Below are 22,513 nucleotides of genomic sequence, written 5' to 3'. Positions count from 1 at the left end.
AAAGGCTTGGAGCTCCTAGTTGAGCCTGCTGGGCCTTTCTCCATCTTCTAACAACCTGCTCAGGTCGCAGCCTATGGTTCTTTTGTTGTTGTTGTTGTTGTTGTTGTTGTTGTTTTGTTTTTTGAGACAGGGACTCACTCGGTTGCCCAGATTGGAGTGCAGTGGCCCGATCTTGGCTTATTGCAACCTTCGCCTCCCAGGCTCAAGCAATCCTCCCACTTCAGCCTCCAGAGGAGCCGGGACTACAGGCGCACACCACAAAAATGCCTGGCTCATTTTTGTACTTTTGGGTAGAGACAGGGTTTCACCATGTTGACCAGGCTGGTCTTGAACTCCTGAGCTCAGGCAATCTGCCAGCCTCATCCTCCCTAAGTGCTGAAATTACAGGTGTGAGCCACCGTGCCCGGCCAGCAGCCTATGGTTCTTTTGAGCTAGAGGCATCCTGTGAAAGAAGTCAGGTGTATAGAGCACTTAGCACTATGCCTGGCGCTTAGTAAGTGTTCAGTAAGTGTTGGCCAGCAGCTAAGTGCTTGTCAAGGCTAGGTAGGTGGGGGGAGCTAAGAAGAGAAAGAGCCCTCAGGTGTAAAGGAAAACGGATGGGGCCAGACACTGGGGCAGGGATTTACATTTCTTTAAAAGTCATTCCAGCCCTGACTTGACTTTGCACCTGGAAGGGAGGAGGCCAGACAAGATCACTCTTGTGCAAATAAGGAAAGCTGGGCCCAGAGATCAAAGTGAGTGGCCCTGAGCCGACACCCAGGTCTTCTGTGGCCCTGCCACACCAGGCAGGGATTGGGGGATGTGGGCAACAAGGGTAACACCTTTCCTCCTGAAATCACTGGGGTGATGTCTGCCTGTCGGGGAAGAGCCTGATGAACCAGGATCACCCCGTTGGCTCCATCTGGCTCCAGCTTCTGCTGAACACTCCCTTTTCATGGGCAGAAGTCATCGTCCTGGTCCCTCCTGCCTTCTGTCTTCCCCAGGAAAGCACTTCAGTATTTGGTAGGGCCAGGGGTGCTCCCCGAGGCCATCTAGACAGTGGCCAGGGAGGCTGCGCCGGCCAGATTGTGTCAAAGTCTGCCTGAGAGCCGCGAGGATCCCTCGGCATTCTCTTCCTGCTTCTTGAGGAGCCTGCGGTCCATTTGCAGCCTGAGTGGAGAGGATGGGGCAGGGATTCCAGGTGAGGTCGAGTAAGGAAGTCGCAGTTCTGACCTGGGAATCTGCCGGGACAAGCCTGCTCTGTCTCAGCATCAAGGCCTTTGGTACCTAGAGGAGCAGGGTGCCAGGGTGTCCACACCGGGCAAACCAGGAGCCCTAGATCCCGTCCCTGGAACTAGGTCCTCAGCCAGCTTTGCGGGCCTCCTCCGCACCAGGCTCAGGTCTCGCCCATCCCCAGCAGGAGGTCTCTCTGCCCCCCACCCTCCGGAGGGGGGTTATATGATCTTAAAGCTTCCCCAGAGGGAGGAAAGGTGGGGGCGGGGCGGCTGCTGAGGCCCAGGATATAAGGGCTGGAGGTGCTGCTTTCAGGCCTGGCCAGCCCACCATGCACGCCCACTGCCTGCCCTTCCTCTTGCACGCCTGGTGGGCCCTACTCCAGGCGGGTGCTGCGACGGTGGCCACTGCGCTCCTGCGTACGCGGGGGCAGCCCTCGTCGCCATCCCCTCTGGCGTACATGCTGAGCCTCTACCGCGACCCGCTGCCGAGGGCAGACATCATCCGCAGCCTACAGGCACAAGGTAGGCTGTGCCGCGTGCCGCGCCCTGCTGGGCACCCCCGGGGCGCCTCCGCCGCCTCCAGCCAGCGGACTCGGGAAGTGCTGTGGGTTGGGGGCTGCGGCTCCGAGCCGGGTTTGCAGCCGCCCGGGCGTCCCGAGCCCAGGGCCTAGCTCTGCGGGTGTCTCCGCGTCAGCAGGCTCGGGGTGCAGCGTTGGTGGCTGGGGGCGTATCCACGGCCGAGTCGGGAAGGGATTCTAGCGTTCAGGGTGTGTCCTCGACGGGGACCATTGTCTCTGGGTTTTGGTTTGGGATTGCGTGGAGTGCAGCGCGGAAGGGTGGGAGCTCCTAATCTCCACAGTCTTGTGAAGTTGCTTATCCCGGCGCCTGGGTCTGCGCATCTGTAGGATAGGTGTAATAAATAACACCTCGCCTATCAGACTGTGGAAAGCGCGAGATGACAATGCGCGCGAAACGCTCAGCGCAGTACCCGGCACAGCCACAGTCAACGGTCGTTGGTATTACTGTAATGGTTTGGTCTTGGCGATTTTTTTTTCTTTCTGCGAGTGAGGGTGAATGGGTCCCGGGGTGTGACGTCGGGAGTATCGGCAGCTGAGCTGGTAACATCGGGGATTCGGGCTCACGGCCCGGAGATCAGGGATGGGCTGTCCCGAAGTCGCTAACTGTGGCAGCCTTGGGTCCTCCAGCCGCGCCGGGGAAGTGTCAAGTGTCTCGCTTAACCCCGGGTTCGGGGCCATGATTTGCAGGGGAGTGGGTGTCAAGGACGGCAGGGATCTGAGGGTATCGCCCTCGAGGACCTGGCAGCGCGTTCTGGGCACCCAGCGCGGCGAGCAGGTGGGTGCTGCGGAGAGGGAGCCCCTTCCGTGCCTCAATCCACATTCCGCCGCCTGGGCAGCCGCGGCCGCCCACGCCTCCCTCCGCCTGGGGGGGCCAGACGGCCCTCCCTGGGGCCGCGGCGCAATCCACAAACGCTAATCTGATCCGACCTGCCGCCTGCCCGCCCCTTGTGACCTGGTGCCGGGGGCCCTTCGCTCCCGCGCCTGGGGTCAGACAGCCGGTGACCCTCTCCGGAAGGGTCATCTGGGGACCAGCCAGACCAGGGGACACCCTCCGGGGCGGGGCAATGAGAAATCTGCTGGAGTGCTCGGCCCCTCCACCGAAAAGCGGCCGGGGATGGGAGGGGGCAAAGAAGGGAGGGAGCGCTTTTCCAGTTCACTCCCTTCTGGAAAGTTCGAGATGTGTGCGGTGATGGACAGGCATCTGGAAAACTGGGTTCTAGGCCTCAAATCCTGCTTCCTGATTCCCTGTTGTCCCTGGCGCGTCTTGGTTTATCTGCCTTCCCTTCTGTAAATTAGGAGACTGCTCTCTTTCAGCTAAACACTGTTTTTTTGTTTGTTTGTTTTTTCTTTGAAACAGAGTCTCCCTCTGTTGCCCAGGCTGGAGTGCAGTGACACGATTTCGGCTCACTGCAACCTCCGCCTCCCAGGTTCAAGGAATTCTCCTGCCTCAGCCTCCCGAGTAACTGAGACTACAGGCGAGCGCCACCGCGCCCAGCTATTTTTTAATATTTTTAGTAGAGACAGAGTTTCACCATATTGGCCAGGCTGGTCTCGCCTGGTCTCGTGATCCGCCTGCCTCGGCCTCCCAAGGTGTTGGGATTACAGGCGTGAGCCACCGCGACCGGCCTAAACACTGTTTTTTAGTGTACAGCGGCATGTGGCACAGTTACGTTGTGAATTGGCCTCATTTTCTAAGAGCAGTGGGAAGAGCCCGCCTGGAGGGAGACTGGAGGAGAAGGGATGTCCTGGTCCCACTCCTTCCATCTTGGGTTTATTTAGAATAAGCTGCACCGCAGTTGCATGAAAGGGATGTTGGAGTCCAATTGGGTTTACATCTGTATCTGTTGCCGTTTAACCTTCACCTTGGACCTTCAGTTTTCTCATCTGCAAATGGTGAGATGAGAGGAACAGTGAGGAGATTTAGAGAATGCCTGTGAAACACTTGGCACACGGGAAGCCACTGATGGTAACGACCCTTATAATTTATGAAAATGTAGAGTGGGTGCTCAGTGTCAGGTCCTTACAGCCCTGCCTCACAGCCCTGTCTGGGGACGGCGGTGTCGGTGACTGGAAGGGAACCCAAGGGTGTGAGCCACTTTCTTCTTCAGAACTAGAGGTGGGGCCGGGCACAGTGGCTTACGCCTGTAACCCAGCACTTCGGGAGGCCGAGGTGGTCGATCATGAGGTCAAGAGATCAAGACCGTCCTGCCCAACATGATGAAACCCTGTCTCTACTAAAAATACAAAAATTAGCTGGGCATGGTAGCGCGCACCTGTAGTCCCAGCTACTTGGGAGGGTGAGGCAGGAGAATCACTTGAACCCAGGAGGTGGAGGCTGCAGTGAGCTGAGATCGCACCACTGCACTCGAGCCTGGCCACAGAGCGAGACTCCATCTCAAAAAAAAGAACTGGAGGTGGGCCAGGAGGACATCAGGGGCATCTGTGTGGCTAAGTCTGCATTCAGCATATGAATGGGTTTTTGGGTGTCCATGAACCCCTTCCTCATACCCACCTTAAAATCACATTTGTTGTATTTGCATGTGTTTGTTTTTTTCTGAGAACATTCCTACCTTGCATCAGGCACCAGTGACACCCACAATATTAGAACCCTTATTCTAAGATGAACCAGAGAACCTATCAGCCCTGTTCCAGGGAACCCTGGCAGCAGTGGGAGAAGGTAGGAAGGGTGGTGGAGTCACAGACTTCTTTCAGCAGGAAGGAGCAGCCTCTTCCCTACCCAGCCTTTCCCACTGCCCATCCTGTTCATAGGAAACTTTGCACCCCTGTCCAGGTCCTTGTGGCCTGTCCGGACACCTTCATTTCTAACTCTCGGACCTGGGCAATAATGAGGCAGCTGATGATGGCCAATGTTTATTGAACTTTGGTTGTGCTGGGCATGGCACATTACATGAATTATCTCAGTTAATCCTAACACCCCTGTGGGGTGGCTACTTTTACCATCTCCCTTTTACAGAGAGGGAAACTGAGGCTCAGAGAAGGAAAGTAGCCTGACCAAAGTCAAACAGCAAGTGACAGAATTTGAGCCATCATGGGGAGACTTGGGGGCCCCTGCTCTTAACCATTAAGCAGGAGTGCCTCTTCTAAAAGAGTTGAGATAAAGTTTTTCTTTTTTCGAGACAGAGTTTTGCTTTTTGTCACCCAGGCTGGAGTGCAATGGTGCAATCTCAGCTCACTGCAACCTCCACCTCCTGGGTTCAAGCGATTCTCCTGCCTCTGCCTCTCAAGTAGCTGGGATTACAGGTGTGCACCACCATGCCTGGCTAATTTTGTATTTTTTTTTAGTAGAGACAGGGTTTCACCATGTTGATCAGGCTGGTCTCGAACTTCTGACCTCAAGTGATCCACCCACCTCAGCCTCCCAAAGTGCTGGGATTATAGGAGTGACCCACCGCACCTGGCCAAGATAAAGTGTTTTTAAACTCACCTCCCGAATCCTCCAGGTACAGGTGGCAGCAGTGGGTGCTGAGTAATGTTAGCCTCCTCCCCACACTTCTGGGGAAAGCTGCTAGTCAGGGGCCGGTTATTGCCTCCTGTAGGTGCTAATGAGGAGGGAAGTGGAAATTAAGTGAAAAAGAGCTGCTGGAGATAGGCTGGGAGAAGCTGCCATGAGGCTGAGATTGGGAGTGACCCCTTTACAATACAAGCTGGATTTCCCAGAGAAATTCACTTCCTCTCTGACCAAAGATGCTCAAGGAGACAGTCAATGAATAAACTGTTATGCAGCCAGCCTGGACCTACATCAGAGATCATCACTACCTCCAGAGTCTATTCACAAAGAGTTACAAATGCCCTGTCTTATTTCTAATGAATAACCCCAACTTTTATTTAGCAATAAACCTTCAAACCTCTTTATTTCTCTGGGTCCTTGTGATAATCAGAGAGGGTGGTACAGCATTATTCCCATCGCAAAGAAGAGGAAACTGAGCTTGAAGAAAGTTCATTACTATGTTTGTTGTTGTTGTTGAGACAGAGTTTCGCTCTTGTTGCCCAGGCTGGAGTTCAGTGGCGCGATCCCGGCTCACCACAACCTCCACCTCCTGGGTTCAAGCAATTCTCCTGCCTCAGCCTTCCTGAGTAGCTGGGATGAGGCGTGAGCCACCACACCCGGCTAATTTTGTATTTTTAGTAGAGACAGGGTTTCTCCATGTTGGTCAGGCTGGTTTCGAATTCCTGACCTCAGGTGATCCACCCGCCTTGGCCTCCCAAAGTGCTGGGATTACAGGCGTGAGCCACCGCGCCCGGCATCACTATTAAGTCACCTGAAAATCCACAAATCTGTGCTATTCCCAGACATCAGGGAAAATCAATCCAGGACCAGAATAAATGGAGTGTGCTCCCCTACTCCTTGTCATCCAGCTTGGGTTTGGTTGTCTTGGGTGTGTGGAACAGGGCTGGGTGTGTGTGTCTTCTGGGTGATGATCTCTGATGTAGGTCCAGTCTGGGCATCTAACAGTTTATTCATCTGTTGTCTCATAGAGCATCTTTGATCAGAGAGAAAGTGAATTTCTTTGGGAAATAATCCACCTTGTATTGTAAAGAGGCAACTCCCACTTTCAGCCTTCTGGAAGCTTCTGGGTGCATGTGATTGCTGTGTGCCCCAGGTGTGTGAATGACCTGGGACAGGAATGGGCGAGCATCCTGTAGGTGGGTAGTCATGCCTAGAAAGCCTTTAGAAACCTATTTGTAACGTTGCCAAAAACTCTTAGGAACTGGGGGGTGGGTAGAGGGTGACCAGTCTTTGGCTTCTATTGCCTGTGGCTCCCTGAGAGCTCTGAGCTTTTCCATGATATTCACATCTAGCTCAAGGTGTCTGTAAAACAAGCCACTCTTTTTTTTTTTTTTTTTTTTTGAGACAGAGTTTCACTCTTGTTGTGCAGGCTGGAGTGCAATGGCACTGTCTTGGCTCACTGCAACCTCTGCCTCCCGGGTTCAAATGATTCTCGAGTGGCTGGGATTACAGGCGCAAACCACCATGCCCAGCTAATTTTGTATTTTTAGTAGAGACGGGGTTTCTCCATGTTGGTCAGACTTTATGTACGGGAGGAGACGGGAGGGGGAGATGCAACTCATCACATTTTTACTGACTGTCCTCTGGCTGTGCAAGTTATCTTGGAAGGGGGACTGGAAGAACAGTAATTCGGAGTCTGGGCTTGGCAGTTGGGCGAATCCAGATTTACCCTTGGCTCTGCCACCTTCCAAGAATGACACCTTGGTCAGATCTTTTAACCACACTGAGCCTCAGTTTTCCTCATCTCTAAAAGGGACTCGAAAATCTTACCAACTCATAGAGTTGGGGTGAGAATTCGAAGGTAATTCTATATAAGGTAAGGCCTCCAGCAAGAGCTATGGTGGTTGTGACGCTGACTGAGGCTGGGGGAGGCCCTCACTCACCCTCCTTCCTTCTTGGTTTTCTCCTACCCAGATGTGGAGGTGGATGGACAGAACTGGACGTTTGCTTTTGACTTCTCCTTCCTGAGCCAACAAGAGGATCTGGCATGGGCTGAGCTCCGGCTGCAGCTGTCCAGCCCCGTGGACCTCCCCACTGAGGGCTCACTTGCCATTGAGATTTTCCACCAGCCAAAGCCCGACACAGAGCAGGCTTCAGACAGCTGCTTAGAGCGGTTTCAGATGGACCTATTCACTGTCACTTTGTCCCAGGTCACCTTTTCCTTGGGCAGCATGGTTTTGGAGGTGACCAGGCCTCTCTCCAAGTGGCTGAAGCGCCCTGGGGCCCTGGAGAAGCAGATGTCCAGGGTAGCTGGAGAGTGCTGGCTGCGGCCCCCCACACCGCCTGCCACCAATGTGCTCCTTATGCTCTACTCCAACCTCTCGCAGGAGCAGAGGTGGCTGGGTGGGTCCACCTTGCTGTGGGAAGCCGAGAGCTCCTGGCGGGCCCAGGAGGGACAGCTGTCCTGGGAGTGGGGCAAGAGGCACCGTCGACATCACTTGCCAGACAGAAGTCAACTGTGTCGGAAGGTCAAGTTCCAGGTGGACTTCAACCTGATCGGATGGGGCTCCTGGATCATCTACCCCAAGCAGTACAACGCCTATCGCTGCGAGGGCGAGTGTCCTAATCCTGTCGGGGAGGAGTTTCATCCGACCAACCATGCATACATCCAGGTGGGATGCCAGGCGTGAGGGGGAGGGGAGGCAGTAAGCTGGCCTTGGGGGACAGGGCTCTAGCTTTGCTATTAAATGACTATGTTCCTGTATTCACAGTTACTCAAGCACCTCCAATGTGCCAGATCCTGTGCTAGGTACCAGGGATGTAGAGATGACCGAGTGTAACATCTTTATAGAGCCTGTATGGGGTCATGCGTCATTGGGTAGCCCTGAACACATTGTTTCCCTGGGACTTTATCCTTGTCTTTCATAAAATTAGGGGGTGGGGGTAGACCAGAGGGTCTCAGCACTTCCCTAGCCCTGACATTCTAGGAAAGGAAGAATCTGGACTTTGGGGACAGGCAGGCCTGCATTTGACTCCTCATTAGCTGTGTGATACTGTTTAGGTTGCTTATTCTCTCAAGCTTCAGTTTTTCCACCTGTAAGATGAGGAGGGCAATGCCATATTTCAGAGGGATGCTGTAGGGTTAATGAGATGACATGCACATGGCATGTAAAGCAGTTGCTAGGTAACAGGCATGTTTGGCTGCATTATGGGGCCACAGTTGGAATCACACTGTTCCAGCCACAGTATTTTGGTTGAGAATTGACTACCCATTCAACAGAAGTAGACAAGGCCAGCCAGGCGCGGTGGCACATGCCTGAAATCCGAACACTTTGGGAGGCTGAGGTGGGTGGATCACCTGAGGTCAGGAGTTCGAGACCAGCCTGACCAACATGGTGACACCCCGTCTCTACTAAAAATACAAAAATCAGCCGGGTGTTGTGGCACATGCCTGTAATCCCAGCTACTCGGGAGGCTGAGGCAGGAGAATCACTTGAACCCGGGAGGCAGAGATTGCAGTGAGCCGAGATCATGCCATTGCACTCCAGCCTGGGCAACAGGAGCGAAACTCCATCTCAAAAACAAGAAAAAGAAGTAGACAAAGCTAGAGGCTGCCACTTGGTGCCACTAGTCAGCCTAAGGTCTAGGAGGTGGTGGAGGAAGAACAGAGCTGGTGAGTTAGGAAAGAGAAGAAGATGGAGAGAACAGAAAATATAACCTAATATGGTGGATCTGATGTTATAGGTGGCTCTGCCCTGCTGTCCAAGGTCATATGGGACCAAAATGTTTTCATTTTACTCCATGAAGTCTGGAATGAGAATCTCTTGGACTTGCAGTATATCCTCCATGCCAAGCCTCAGGCGGGATTCAGGGTCTCTGGGGAGCATGAGCACATGGGCTGAGGTCACGCAAGGGAGTCGCTGGGGGTACTAGAGCTTCCGAGGATCTGTCCTGAGCCTCACCCAGGCCTGCTGATTTTCATCGCCCACCTAGAGCACCACAAAGACCCAGACAGTCCCAATTGCCAACTCTGACACTCTGATCTAAAAAGATGTTACTAGACCACAGGGACAGGCCCTGGTTCCAAAACGCCAAGGGATTGTTCCTTTCCTCCTGTTGACTCTCTCTGTCCTTCTCTGGCTGACAGCAAATCCCATAAGAATTTCCACATGACTAACTATTCTGCTTCATATTTCTAGAACTAAACCAGGAGTTTCTTGGAATATTTTAAAAATTGGTATTCACAGCCGGGCACGGTGGCTCACTCATGTAATTCCAGCATTTTGGGAGGCTGAGGTGGGTGGATCGCTTGAGCCCAGGAGGTCAAGACCAGCCTGGGCAACATGCCGAAACCCTATTTCTACAAAAAATACAAAAATTAGCCAGGCATGGTGGCATGCACCTGTAGTCCCAGCTACACAGGAGGCTGAGGTGGGAGGATCACCTGAGCCCAGGAGGTTGAGGATGCAGTGAGCTGTGATCACACCATTGCACTCCAGCCTGGGCAACAGAGCAAGACCATCTCAAAAAAGAAAAAAAAAAAAGGTATTCCCTTTAGACTAGAATAATAGGAGAACATAAAAATTAGCTACCACTTAAAAAAAAAAATTAGCTACTACTCTACCCAGATACATGTAATTTTTTGAATCTGTTTAAAGGCTGTTTTCACAAAACAAGCACAGAGCTAAAGGTAGTTTAGACATTAGAGTTCATGATATATTGGCAAGCTAATTCCTTTATGAAAATAATTTTCTGCTATTTTTGCACTCAGGAACTGACTTTAACTCCATAACTTTTTTACTCTTTACCCAGAAATACTACTATTCTGACCTGCCCATCAGGATGTGAATTGACACTCCCTTCCTTTCCTTTACAGAGTCTGCTGAAACGTTACCAGCCCCACCGAGTCCCTTCCACTTGCTGTGCCCCAGTGAAGACCAAGCCGCTGAGCATGCTGTATGTGGATAATGGCAGAGTGCTCCTAGATCACCATAAAGACATGATCGTGGAAGAATGTGGGTGCCTCTGATGACATCCTGGAGGGAGACTGGATTTGCCTGCACTCTGGAAGGCTGGGAAACTCCTGGAAGACATGATAACCATCTAATCCAGTAAGGAGAAAGAGAGAGGGGCAAAGTTGCTCTGCCCACCAGAACTGAAGAGGAGGGGCTGCCCACTCTGTAAATGAAGGGCTCAGTGGAGTCTGGCCAAGCACAGAGGCCGCTGTCAGGAAGAGGGAGGAAGAAGCCTGTGCAGGGGGCTTGCTGGATGTTCTCTTTACTGAAAAGACAGTGGCGAGGAAAAGCACAAGTGCATGAGTTCTTTACTGGATTTTTTAAAAACCTGTGAACCCCCCGAAACTGTATGTGAAAGTTGAGACATATGTGCATGTATTTTGGAGGTGGGATGAAGTCACCTATAGCTTTCATGTATTCTCCAAAGTAGTCTGTGTGTGACCTGTCCCCCTCCCCAAAGATTAAGGATCACTGTATAGATTAAAAAGAATTCGTCAATCTCATTGCCTCAGGCTGGGTTGGGGGAGCCCCACAGCTTTCTGGCTGGCCAGTGGCAATCTACTGGCCTTGTCCAGAGGCTCACTGGAGTGGTTCTCTGCTAATGAGCTGTACAACAATAAAGCCATTGTTTAGTTCTCCTGGGCCAGCTGGTGCCTGTGAAGGCAGAGGCAGGAACTCATCCAAGAGGACCGGCCATGTTGGGTTACAGAAGACATCCCTGCGTCAGTCTGCTTCGGCAGACACAACCTGAGTCTGTTAAAGTTGGTGACAATCCACCTCAGTCTCTCAATGTGTGCTATTAATGAGGCCTCTGAGCTTCCTATCCAGCAGTGGTGAAGGCCTTGCCCTGGGTGGCAAGATACTTGTTCTATGGTCACAGCTCAGTCACTGGAAGCTGCGCGACCTCAGGTGAGCAATTCACTGTCCAGTCTCCACTTGTAAAAGGAACGCTGGTGAATCCTAATGCATTCATATTAAATGTCTGTTGTCAGGCTCAGAAGAGCCATGAGCTTTAAGCCGTAGACTGAATAGGAAGGGCTACCTTATCCCTATCTCCCTCTAAAGCTTATAAAGCCTGCTAAACCCAGTCCCTGCCACATGCTCTTAATCTAACCTTTATCGGCTCTTTTGTTACTCAGGGTTCTAAGACGGACTTAATTTCAGGTTCCACATGGGCAGCACAGCAAAAGGAGCCTGAGTGAGGCAGCTCTATCCCCAAAAACCCCTGACCACAGTTATCTTCCAGGTAAAAAGACCTCAAAGGCAGCAATTCTGGCTGGGTGCAGTGGCTCATGCCTGTAATCCCAGCACTTTGGGAGGCTGAGATGGGAAGATCACTTGAGTGCAGTAGTTCAAGACCAGCCTGGGCAACATAGTGAGAACCTGTCTCTGTTTAAATAAAACAAACAAAAGAAGCAATTCTGCTCTTAACAGCTTGATCTCATTGAGCATTGCCAAAGCAGGGGCACTTTTTTTGTAGTTTCATGGAGCAAAGGGGCCACTTTATTGGGAATGTGAGCCCACAGTATATCTACCCCATTCTGCTTTCCCAAGAAGCCTACCCACTTATGCTAAAGAAAATGATTCCAATCATTTGTGAACCCTGTTGAGCTCAGACGAACTCAGCTGAGGCTTTGGTTGAGTCAACACCATAGTCATGGCCCAGAAAGGGGCTGGATTTGCTGGAGCCAGGCCTGGGCTTGAGAAACCTCAGTGCCTTGATTCCACAACAAAGCTGATCCAGCTGTTCACTGCCTGGACTAGAAATAGACTGCCCAGATCCAACAATTCAGAATCAACAGGATTCTGCATCTGCCCATATACACAACAGCAGAGCAGGGACAACCTTGTGAGGTCAGCTTGTCTGATCCCCATTCCTAAATGAGACCCCAGGGAGGCCTCAGGGCCTGACCACACAGCTAGGAGTGGCAGGGCCAAGAGCTGAGCTCTGGTCTCTTGAGCCCTACGGGCACTTACTGCTTAACAGCAACTAGAGGTTTGTGCTCACCTATCTTGGGATCCAAGCCTTAGCCTTTAGAACCAAACATTTGAACCCAATTACACTACTGAACTAGTTCTTAGAAGTGAACATCCCACCCCAGGACTTTCTTACATGGCTGGTGCCAGAGAGCGAAAGGTCAAGCTATTTGTAGCTACAGCTTGTGGGAGTGTTTACCGTCAGCTCTATTGACTCCAAGAACAAACTCTTGACGACAGGGCATTGCCTCATGTCAAATAAAAGTAGTGCACAAAGTAGTGAAACTCTGTGTTTTGCTGACCCCTGCTGAAAGCTCAGTGTTTGCTACGTCAGCAGCAGAGTCATTCTGTTACCTGGACAGAAGTCACTGGGGCAAAGGCTACCTACCCGAGCCTAGGGAATAGCTCCATGCTCTAGGCCATGTGCTTGCTGAAGGCTCTATAAGTCACTTTAAATACTACCTTGGAGAATTGTGTCCTGTCTGAACCTGGGATGTTTTCTGTTGTTTTGATATAGGATCTTGCTGTCAACCAGACTGGAGTGCAGTGGCACAATCATGGCTCACTGCAGTCTTGCCATCCTGGACTCAAGCAATCCTCCTACTTCAGCCTCCCAAGTAGCTGGGACTGCAAGCATGCACCATCATACCCAACTAATTTTTTAGATTGTTTTTTGTCAAGACAGGGTCTCGCCATGTTGTTAGGCTGGTCTCCAACTTCTGGGCTCAAGCTCTTGTCCTGTGTTGGCCTCACAATGTGTTGAGATTACAGCTGTGAGCCACTGCACCTGGCCTGAACCTAGGGTTTTAAGAGCACTCAAGAGTTATTTTAACTTGCTCTCAAGAAGTGCCAAGTCAGTTGTGAGTGGGAAAAATTGGACACATTACACTCCTTGGCTGAGGAAGTGGGTGGGCCTGGCAGTAGGTAAGCCTGGAGAAATTAGAAACATTGTTAAGAAACAGAAACACGGGATCCATAGAGATGTGGGGAGTGGCTGTGACCCTGGGATAGCACCCCTAACCTGGGGTTTGTCTCCATCTTTAAGTCTTCCTTTTCGGGCCGGCGCGGTGGCTCATGCCTATAATCCCAGCACTTTGGGAGGCTGAGGCGGGCGGATCACGAGGTGTGGAGTTTGAGACCAGCCTGATCAACATGGTGAAACCCCGTCTCTACTAAAAATACAAAAATTAGCCGGGCATGGTAGCACGTGCCTGTAATCCCAGCTACTCAGGAGGCTGAGGCAGGAGAATCACTTGAACCCAGGAAGCGGGGGTTACAGTGAGCCGAGGTCGCACCACTGCACTCCAGCCTGGGCAACAGAGCGAGATTCAGTCTCAAAAAAAAAAAGTCTTCCTTTTCATTAGCAGTAAGATCCTTACCTATCCTAATTGCCTTTAGGGCAGAGTAAAGGATGTAGGAAAGCGCTTTTAAGGTTTTGGTCCCATCTTCCCTTAAAGAGATCCTTTAGTCCTTCTATAGGTTCCATGAGTAGGTGGTAGCTGCAGTGCTCAAACCTGTTCCATTCCTAACTTACACACTTGGAGGGAAGAGGAGAGGGGGCTGAATAATCTCTGGGTGTCCATGTCAACCGGGCTGTGCTTGAGTCCCTTAAATACTGTTTACTGAGCTGAGTATACTAGGCACTGGGCTCTTTATGACATCAACTGGGCCTGATAACCACCTAGAAAAGTTGTTTCTTAACCTTATTTTAGAGAAAACTGAGGCTTGTAGAATAAGAATTCTGCTGGGTAATTCGGCTACTAAGCAGCACAGCTGGAACTGAAGCTGCCTGACTCCAAAGCCTGTGCCCTAAACCCCTAGACAGTTCCGATGGGAAAGCTTCCTCCAGTCCAGTTTTATTCTGTGGACCTCTGTGCACGTGAAAGAATTCTCATTCTCAGGACTAATACACGAAACCCGCTGGATTAGTTAACAGCAGGGAATCTGACGCTCATGCAGCACAGCTTGGTTTGAGGTAACAGGCATGATGGACATCTAACCAGTGCTCCCAGGGGCACAGGCAGCCCCTCTTCTGAGAAAGGAAAAGTTGTTTGGGCTTCCTCAGGGCTGGCACTTAAGAGAAGGACATGCTTGGGTGCCGTCAGCCCAGCATATACATGTTCACCTGCAAGCTCCTGAGCACAGGACCAGGGTCATGCTCCCTGAGAGTCCCACCATCTCCTTTGCATACACAGGTCCACAATGACAAAGTGCATGCTCCGCAAGCGTGGAGAACTGACAGATAAAGAGCCAACTGCCTCTTACCTCTGCCCATCTCCCCCACCAACTGAAACTCCTGAAATGTGAAATAACCTTAGCAGGATTTCGCCAGAAATTTTTAAAAAATTAAAACACCAAGTTGATACTCAAGATCTTTACTGATTTAACTATAACAGCAACCATTGATGAGAATTTAATTTTTTCCTTAATTTCCAAACATCTGCTGGTTTGGAAGAATAGTTAAAATACAAAAACAACTGATCATGGAATCACACAGGACTGCCTCAAGGACTGCGTGGTGCCCTCTGCTATCCATCCACACACAGTGAAATGGATGGGAGGGATGAGGGAACAACACATCATGGGAGACAAAGGGAAGACCAAGGAAAGTGCTGGCAGTCTCCGCTTTTCCATTCAGAATGGATGGAACTGGGCCATTAGTGGCACTAAGACAGGGCAGGGCTATTTTTTTTTTAAATAAAATATTTTAAAGATGCATAAAATGGACACCTTAGCACGTGAGTGTCCTTTGGGCTCTTCAAGACACCTTCTTTAAGGTTTACCCCTGGAGTAGCAGAGGGTCTCCTCACCCAGGTGGAAAGAGATGGGCTCCATCTGCAGATGAAGGAAAGGCACTGGCGCACGGCACTCAGCAATGTAGATACAGGCACCAGGTATGAGCAGGATGGCTTACCCAGCAACCTGCCTCTTAGCTCCCTGCTAGTGTTCTTCCCTCCTCCCCGGTTTCCAGTTAAAAGTACCCTTGGCCTGGGCTTTAAAAAAAAAAAAAAAAGATTAAGCTGGAGAGAAAGGGGATACACTTGGGCAAGAATGGATATTTTGTGCTAGATTCATGGAATTTTCTAAGTGTCCAGGAGTTTTGGTTTTAAGCACCGGCAAGAGCTCCCTTTGGAAATTTCAATGTGGCCAAATGATTATCAAGCATTGCAGCATCTCTCTGCCAGCCTCCCACCCTTAGAAAGGTGGCAGAGTGAGAGTTTAAATACCCTTGGAAATGTGTTTCATCTCAGTAATATTTCCACTGGGTATCCATGACATACAGTATGGTCTGCCAGGGCTGCAGGCAGAGAGCCATAAGCAAAGAGAATCCACAGACCCGCTGAACAGGGACTCATAAGCCTTCTCCTAAATCTAAGCTTTGCCAAAAGGTTATCAACTTCCAGGACCAGCCTAGAGAAATAAATTTAAATTCCAGAGAGTAGGCTAGGTGATGTAAGTGACTGACTGAAAAAACAAGTATCAATAACTCTTTAAAGTTTTCAGTTAGAAATTTCTGTAAGTTAGCCTCAAGAAACTCCACTGCTAAACTGGAAAACCATGACTAGGAACAGGAAGCGGCCCTGGGGTAGAAGCATTCTAAAGAATTGTGACCCAACTGCATCAATATCTGATTTCATCTTTTATTAAAAGCTGAGAGTTAAAGAACTGTAGGGATAACTAAGTCCACCTCAAAGTCCAGACAGAAACTGCCCTCCCAAAGAAACAATGTTTCTTTAAAACAAATACCACACCTTCCCAGATATTATGGGTAGGTAAGTGACTAGGTTTTGCAGATTAATCTATAGCTGCCCATGTGCATGTAGTCCAGAAAACATGCCAAGAAGGAAGAGCTCTGAACCAGACACAGAAAGGCAGTGTGGCTTCCTCACTCAAGGGGAATGCAAAGGGCTAAGAGCCCTGGCTTCAAGCAGCTGTTATCCTAGATGAGGAAAATGCAAACAGATTCAATCTCTGGGATATTGCTGCCAACATGCTAAGCCCTTCACCAGTTGCCTTGATTCGAAGCAGTTCCTCTATGTATACTGGCTAAATGATGGACTCCGGCAGTGAAACCCACATACTCAGCAGGCTGCATTCTAATGAGAATGAAGGAATTTAACTAATGGTGTTTGAGCTGGAAAGGGAAGGTCTGAGAGTCCCAGTGAGCTGGAAACCCAAAAAGAGAAGACCAATCCACCTCAAAATAAGAAAGAAAAACAAAATTCATTTAAAGGTACTCTAAAGATGAGTTCTTTACTTCTGGAAGAAGTATCCTTTTCTTATAGCTCCCTCAACAGCAATACTTCTTATCCAAGTATACTCTCAAGCAAGCAGGGCTACAGATAAGAAAATGCTGGGAAGAGGCAGAGCATAAATCCAAACAAGAATTTGCATCTTTGGCCAGGCGCGGTGGCTCACGCCTGTAATCCCAGCACTTTGGGAGGCTGAGGTGGGCGGATCACTTGAGGCCAGGAGTTCGAGACCAGCCTGGCAAACATGATGAAACCCCATCTCTACTAAAATATAGAAATAAAAATTAGCCAGGCATAGTGGTACATGCCTGTAATCCCAGCTACTCGGAAGGCTGAGGCAGGAGAAACACTTGAACCTGGGAAGCAGAGGCTGCAGTGAGCTGAGATCGCACCACTGCACTCCAGCACCCCAGCCTGGGCGACAGGGCGCAACTCTTGTCTCAGAAAAAAAAAAAAAAGAAAGAAAGAAAGAAAAAGATATTACATCTTTAAGGTCATCTGAAATCTCTAAAGACTTGGTTAGGAATGAGTGCCAGAAACACATAGCAGCCATTCACTAGAATGTCTTAAACTGAAAAACTTCATGTAAGTTTGTCTTTAGCATGAACACAAGACCAGTTATTTAAGAACACATTGCCATCAAGAAGCCCAGGAAGAAATGGGCATGCAGGGTTAACCTATGCACTGGATTTAGAGGAGCAATCAAGCATAGACATTTGTAATTCGTAGATGTTCCCTATTTTATTGAGTGGTTGCTTCCTGGGTGAGACACCTGACCTGAGTCTGTTGAGACTGGAGAGACCAGGTACCAAGCACCGACTCTGGTGGGAACCTGGCTTCCTGATAACATCATCTATTTCATCTAAATGTGAACTGCTTTCTTTTCTTCAGCTCAATAGCTTAACATCTAATTCATGTTTGCTCCCTTTGCTGGACAATCCCCATTCCAAATAAGACAGGTTTAGTGGCTCAGCTGGAAGGCCCCAGTTCCTTTTGCTAATTCCTAGCTACAGGAAAATAAAAGTGGTAACTGAGTCTTACAGACACCAAGTCTAGGATGTGCAAATAAGCATACTTGAGCTGTTGGTAGTTAGGCATATTATTTTCTACTACTCCTGGGAATTGCCATGTCTTACCACCCCTCTCAAAACCAGCAGGTAGCTTTGGGGAGTTTGCCTTCTATCCCAGTTTGGCTATGCACATCTTGGAGAACTGTTTTTGATAGCAATCTATCTTTCAGCTTATCTAGATTAAACCTACCTCCCTGTTGACCTACTTTCATCCCCAGTTGGGGTGTGGTGCTTTTAAGATATGTCCATAAATTCTTTGCTACTGCTCCATTGGGGTAGAGGTATGTGTAATTCCTCTCTCCTTGAGTGCAGGCTGAACTTAGTGGCTTGCTTCTAACAACTAGGATAAGAAGTGACGGTGTGTCCTTTCCAAGACTATGTCTTAAAAGGCACTGCAGCTTTCTCCTGGCCCTGCCCCATGATCTCTGGAATCAGCTGCTCAGGGAGAAGCCAGGTGTCATGGTGTGAGGACACTCATGCTGCCCTATGCAGAGACCCACATGGGAAGAAACTGAGGCATCCTGCCAACGGCCACAAAGAGAGAACTTGGAAGTGGTTTCTCCAGCTCCAGCTGACTGCAGCCCCTGTTCACATCTTGACTGTAACTTCATGATACCATGGGCCAGAACCATCATGTTAAACTACTCCCAAATTCTTAACCCACAGAAACTGACAGATAATGTTTACTATTTTAACATACTAAATTTAGGGTAATTTTTTACACAGCAATAGATAACTAATACAGGTGGAAGGACAAAACTCTTGGCTTGGAAGCCCAATACCTAGAAAGCCAGCTTCTCTGTATCTGTGCCCTTGAAAATGCTGTACCTATTTAAACAGAATATGAGAACTGCTGAACTCAATAAACCACACTATAAAGACAGAACCATGACAATGCATGTCTGCTGTTGGAATTTGAAGGGAAGTCACTTCTCATTAAGATCGATTGTCCCCCCAAGTATAGAAGCATGGGTTCCTCATAAAAAGAAAACTACAAATGGTCACTAAGATGTTAAGAGCTGTCTCAAAGTGGTAACTTAAGAGTGCTCCTTCTCTCTAAAAAACCCCGGACACATTATTCATTAAGGGTTTCATCTGTGAGGTTCCCTCCAAACATGCAGAGGTAAACCACTCAATGGACTCTGGCTTGTTCTAAAAATAATTCCATGAGGCATGACACAAAGGTATCATCTATTGAAAGTTTATCTCATGCCTTGTGAAATTATTTTTTAAATGCCAATTTATCTCCATAAGATAAAAGAAAGACTGTCTAGTAGTGGTGGCCTCCGGGAAAGAACTGCACCAAGCTGTAAGGAAGTCCTTGCAGAGAAGGGTAAGGGATTGAACAGCTGCTGCATTATACAGCTGACACTCCCAAGAAATACTAAAAACATGCCTTCTGATTAGGGGGTCACATGCAGAAGCTCCCCAAGACAGCAAGAAAAAGGAAAATGGCATCTTGATACTACTAAAGCTCATGCTTTAAATCCATTCCTCATCGTTCAGTGAGGAAGCCAAGTTTTCACACATAGCAATAAAGATCAAGAAGAGTTCACTCTTCTGCTCACTGACAGACTGACTAGCTGCTAGCTGGGTCAAATTCCACAGGATGCCAAGGCCAGTGTATGAAGAATGAAAAGCTTCATTCCCAAAGAATCAGGCTCCCCAGGGTACAAAGAGGTCCTGAGCATGCTTCTTATGTAAATTACAGCACAACTTAGGTTTTTCCAAGAATATGTAAAATGAGACTTGGAGTTTAATTAAAAACAGAACAGGGATACATTAAACAAACAAACAAAAATTACTTTTCTGATTATCAATTTTTTTTGAGACTCAAAGCATCCCCAAAACATTGGAGATCCAGCTTATTCCTGAGACATCAACCGTCACAAAAGGTTTTCACTCTGAACTATTCACATTTTTGTGGCAGAAAACAGAACAAAGTTCTGCAGACATCCTTCCTCTCTTTCTAAAATATATTCACAAACAGGGTCTTTTCATAGTTCAAAAGAAAAACAAACAGGTTTCTTTCTTGGCCAAATGGCCTGTTACTCTCACCCTGGGATCTGATTTCTTAATAAAAAAGTTCAGGGCACCAAATCCAACCAGAAATTCCCAGGACACCAGTGGCTACTTAACTATGAGGGGATGGATGCTTTTGTCTTTCTATGAGGGGAATCATTCTCCCGGGATTATTATGCTGCTCAACAGCCCCAGGACAGGTAGGTGGGAAGGAGGGTGAATACAAAAGCGAAAGGGTCACAGAAAAGAATGAGGCTTTCTTGAACAACCCATAGCAAGGCAGAATGGTCCAGTTTTACAAACCACCCACTACAAACTCCAAACATGCACACCCAAAACTAGAGGGGAAAGGAAAGAGCTCCTGGGGGACTAGGGGAGACAAAAGATGGTGACATAGAACAGCAGACTCGCCTATGAACGTTTCTCAACTTCCTAACACTGGAAGATGTTTAATTAAAAAGTTGCTGTTCAAAATTGTACTGAAAACATATCTAAAAATAGGTCTGTAGTCATCTTAAAAATAAAAGGTCACTTCTCAGATAAGAGGAGTGACAGATATTCTCAGATACCAACACTTCAGGTATCTTTGATGTAAATTTGAAAAATGGCCTGGTAGAGAAAAAGGAAGGAAAGGAAGGAGAGAGGAAGAAAGTAAGGGAGGTAGGGAGAGAAATTCAGAGTACAACAGGAAAGGCAAGAAAACTGGGAGGAACACATTTTTTAAGCCCATGCTTATCTATCCCAGCAGCCAAACAAAGCAGATCCACAAAGGAAAAAAATGCAGTTCTTTTCTAAGAACATTCTGAAAATCAACTTCAAACTCAAAACATAAGAAACTGCAATCTAAGAACAACTACCACAATGCTCACTGGACTTAAAAATGACGACTGAGACCGGGTACTCAAATGGGTCAACGTTCTTCAGCGGTCATTCTTAGGCATTATCTGACAGAATACTATGATCAGGCCTTACCCACCAAGTGGAAGCTAAAGTGCCTCTATTACTTGGTATGGACCTGCTCTAGGAGCAGACAAAATCACTTTGCTTTCTTGAAGTACAAGAGGACTCTGCCAGCAACGAGATGCAAGCAGGGAGGAGTGGCAGAAGAAGAGCAAAACTGGTTACCAAGGGCTCTCTTCTGATGTACAGAGTTAAAAATATCTGCACAAATGCACTAAGTAAAAGAATGGGAAGATGAACTATAATACCAAAGACAGAAGACATTCCTCCCAGAGGAAAGAAAGGAAGTGGACCTCAAAACAGTGTCACAGGGTAATGCTACCAGAGTTGCACAAGCTGTGCTCTGCCCCGAGGGACGAATACCTCAAGGTAAAAGGGAAAGCAGCTCTCTTTTTATCATTTCCCCCTGCTGGTTTTAAAGACCCCAAGCCCAGACTCTTGCAACACTGAACCATAGGTGGGATACAGGGAGGCGAGACAGAGGGTAAGGAATATGAATGGTGTTAGGCCCACCAAGCTCTGTATCCCTTCCCCAGACTTCCCAGCCAGGCAGTTGTTGGTAGGTTGATATTTGATTTGGGACAAAATTACAGGGTATGAGGGTGGCTCTCAATAAAAAAACAACTAGGAAAGTCAGAGCTGAACTGTTTTCCTCTAAGGGCTGCTTAGCTCTACAGAAATACAGCAAGGGCCTTCAATCTAACCTGTTTAACTGGGAAGGGGAACAGGAGACAGGGAGAAGAAATGGTCAGATGAAGCTCATCTTCCCATCATTTGGCACCCAGAGGAAGATGGGGAGGTGGAGACTGTAATGGGGACTGCTGGTATTGCCTCTTCTGTCTTTTCACTGTTGATCCTATTGGCCAAATCAGGTGCACACAAGTATCAGTGTTGCTGCTTTTCTTCTAATCCTTGCAGGAGAGTCAGATGTCCATCTCGAACTGAGCATCATCCCCTAGTTAGGACAAATAAAATGAAGAGTTTAGCACGTACACAAAAAAACATAACAGTTTTAACTGTCATTCCCTCTAAATGAGAGACAAAAAGTAATTCAAATTGTCCCACTCTCTGCTGCCTTAAAACAATTACTCTGCTTTGCTTTGGCTGGTCTTAATCTGAAAAATAAGAATGGCAGTCCCATCACCCATGGGGAGAAGTTTTGGGGAAAAGGACACAAGTGAAAACATCCCCATTGTCCCTTTGTCTTCAGGATGACTAAACAGCAGCTCTTGGGGAGCTCTTTGCCATCTCTCAGGGGAGCACATTCTTCTGGAGGCTTTGGACTTTGGCCCTGCTCCAAACTAACACTTTGTCCATTAAAAAACTCATCTGAAATATGACAAAGCGGAATGCTGGCCCACATCTAGGGGTCACCAAGTGCAGTCCCTGAGGAGTATTTCAGGAGCTGGCCACTCCTACCGCACCATTCTGCTTCTACAGTGATAAAGAATAAAAGAATGTGTTGGAGGAGGGGTAATTTAGGTAAACCTTAAAGGCAGTTCTGGAAAATAGAAGAAATAAACCATACCGCTTTTCCTCACACCATATAAAAGAAACTCATATAAGAAACAAGGTCAGCCAGGCGCAGTGGCTCACACCTGTAATCTCAGCACTTTGGGAGGCTGAGGCGGGCGGATCACGAGGTCAGGAGATCGAGACCATCCTGGCTAACATGGTGAAACCCCGTCTCTACTAAAAAATACAAAAAATTAGCTGGGCGTGGTGGCAGGCGCCTGTAGCCCCAGCTACTTGGGAGGCTGAGGCAGGAGAATGGCGTGAACCCGGGAACCAGAGCTTGCAGTGAGCCGAGATCGTGCCACTGCACTCCAGCCTGGGCAACAGAGCAAGACTCCGTCTCAAAAAACAAAACAAAACAAAAGAAACAAGGTCTATTTGCCTGAGGGTGATGGAAATGGGGGCTATGAAATTGTTTTGTTTTCTGTGTGTGTTATCCT

General features: G+C 48.7%; 2 protein-coding genes across 2 annotated transcripts in view; one reads left to right on the top strand and one right to left on the bottom strand.

Moving 5' to 3' along the window:
• Window positions 1-721: 721 nt before the first annotated feature.
• On the top strand, window positions 722-16,980 carry NODAL (nodal growth differentiation factor). The gene is made up of 3 exons (XM_055092943.1): window positions 722-1,736; window positions 7,236-7,933; window positions 10,138-16,980. Exons 1-3 carry the CDS (start codon window positions 1,544-1,546, stop codon window positions 10,288-10,290), a joined length of 1,044 nt encoding a protein of 347 aa, XP_054948918.1. The 5' UTR covers window positions 722-1,543; the 3' UTR covers window positions 10,291-16,980.
• EIF4EBP2 (eukaryotic translation initiation factor 4E binding protein 2) overlaps window positions 14,613-22,513 on the bottom strand; it is a 23,324-nt gene continuing 15,423 nt past the window's right edge. Inside the window, exon 3 of the mRNA XM_034930751.3 lies at window positions 14,613-21,513. Within this exon, the coding sequence (XP_034786642.1) occupies window positions 21,482-21,513 (32 nt within the window). The 3' untranslated portion in view covers window positions 14,613-21,481. The remainder of the gene's footprint in view (window positions 21,514-22,513) is intronic.

Source organism: Pan paniscus, chromosome 8 (assembly GCF_029289425.2).
Source record: "Pan paniscus chromosome 8, NHGRI_mPanPan1-v2.0_pri, whole genome shotgun sequence".
In the NCBI taxonomy this organism is placed as follows: domain Eukaryota; kingdom Metazoa; phylum Chordata; class Mammalia; order Primates; family Hominidae; genus Pan; species Pan paniscus.
Note: the sequence above shows the minus strand (reverse complement) of the source record. Positions and strands in the feature narration are given on the sequence as shown.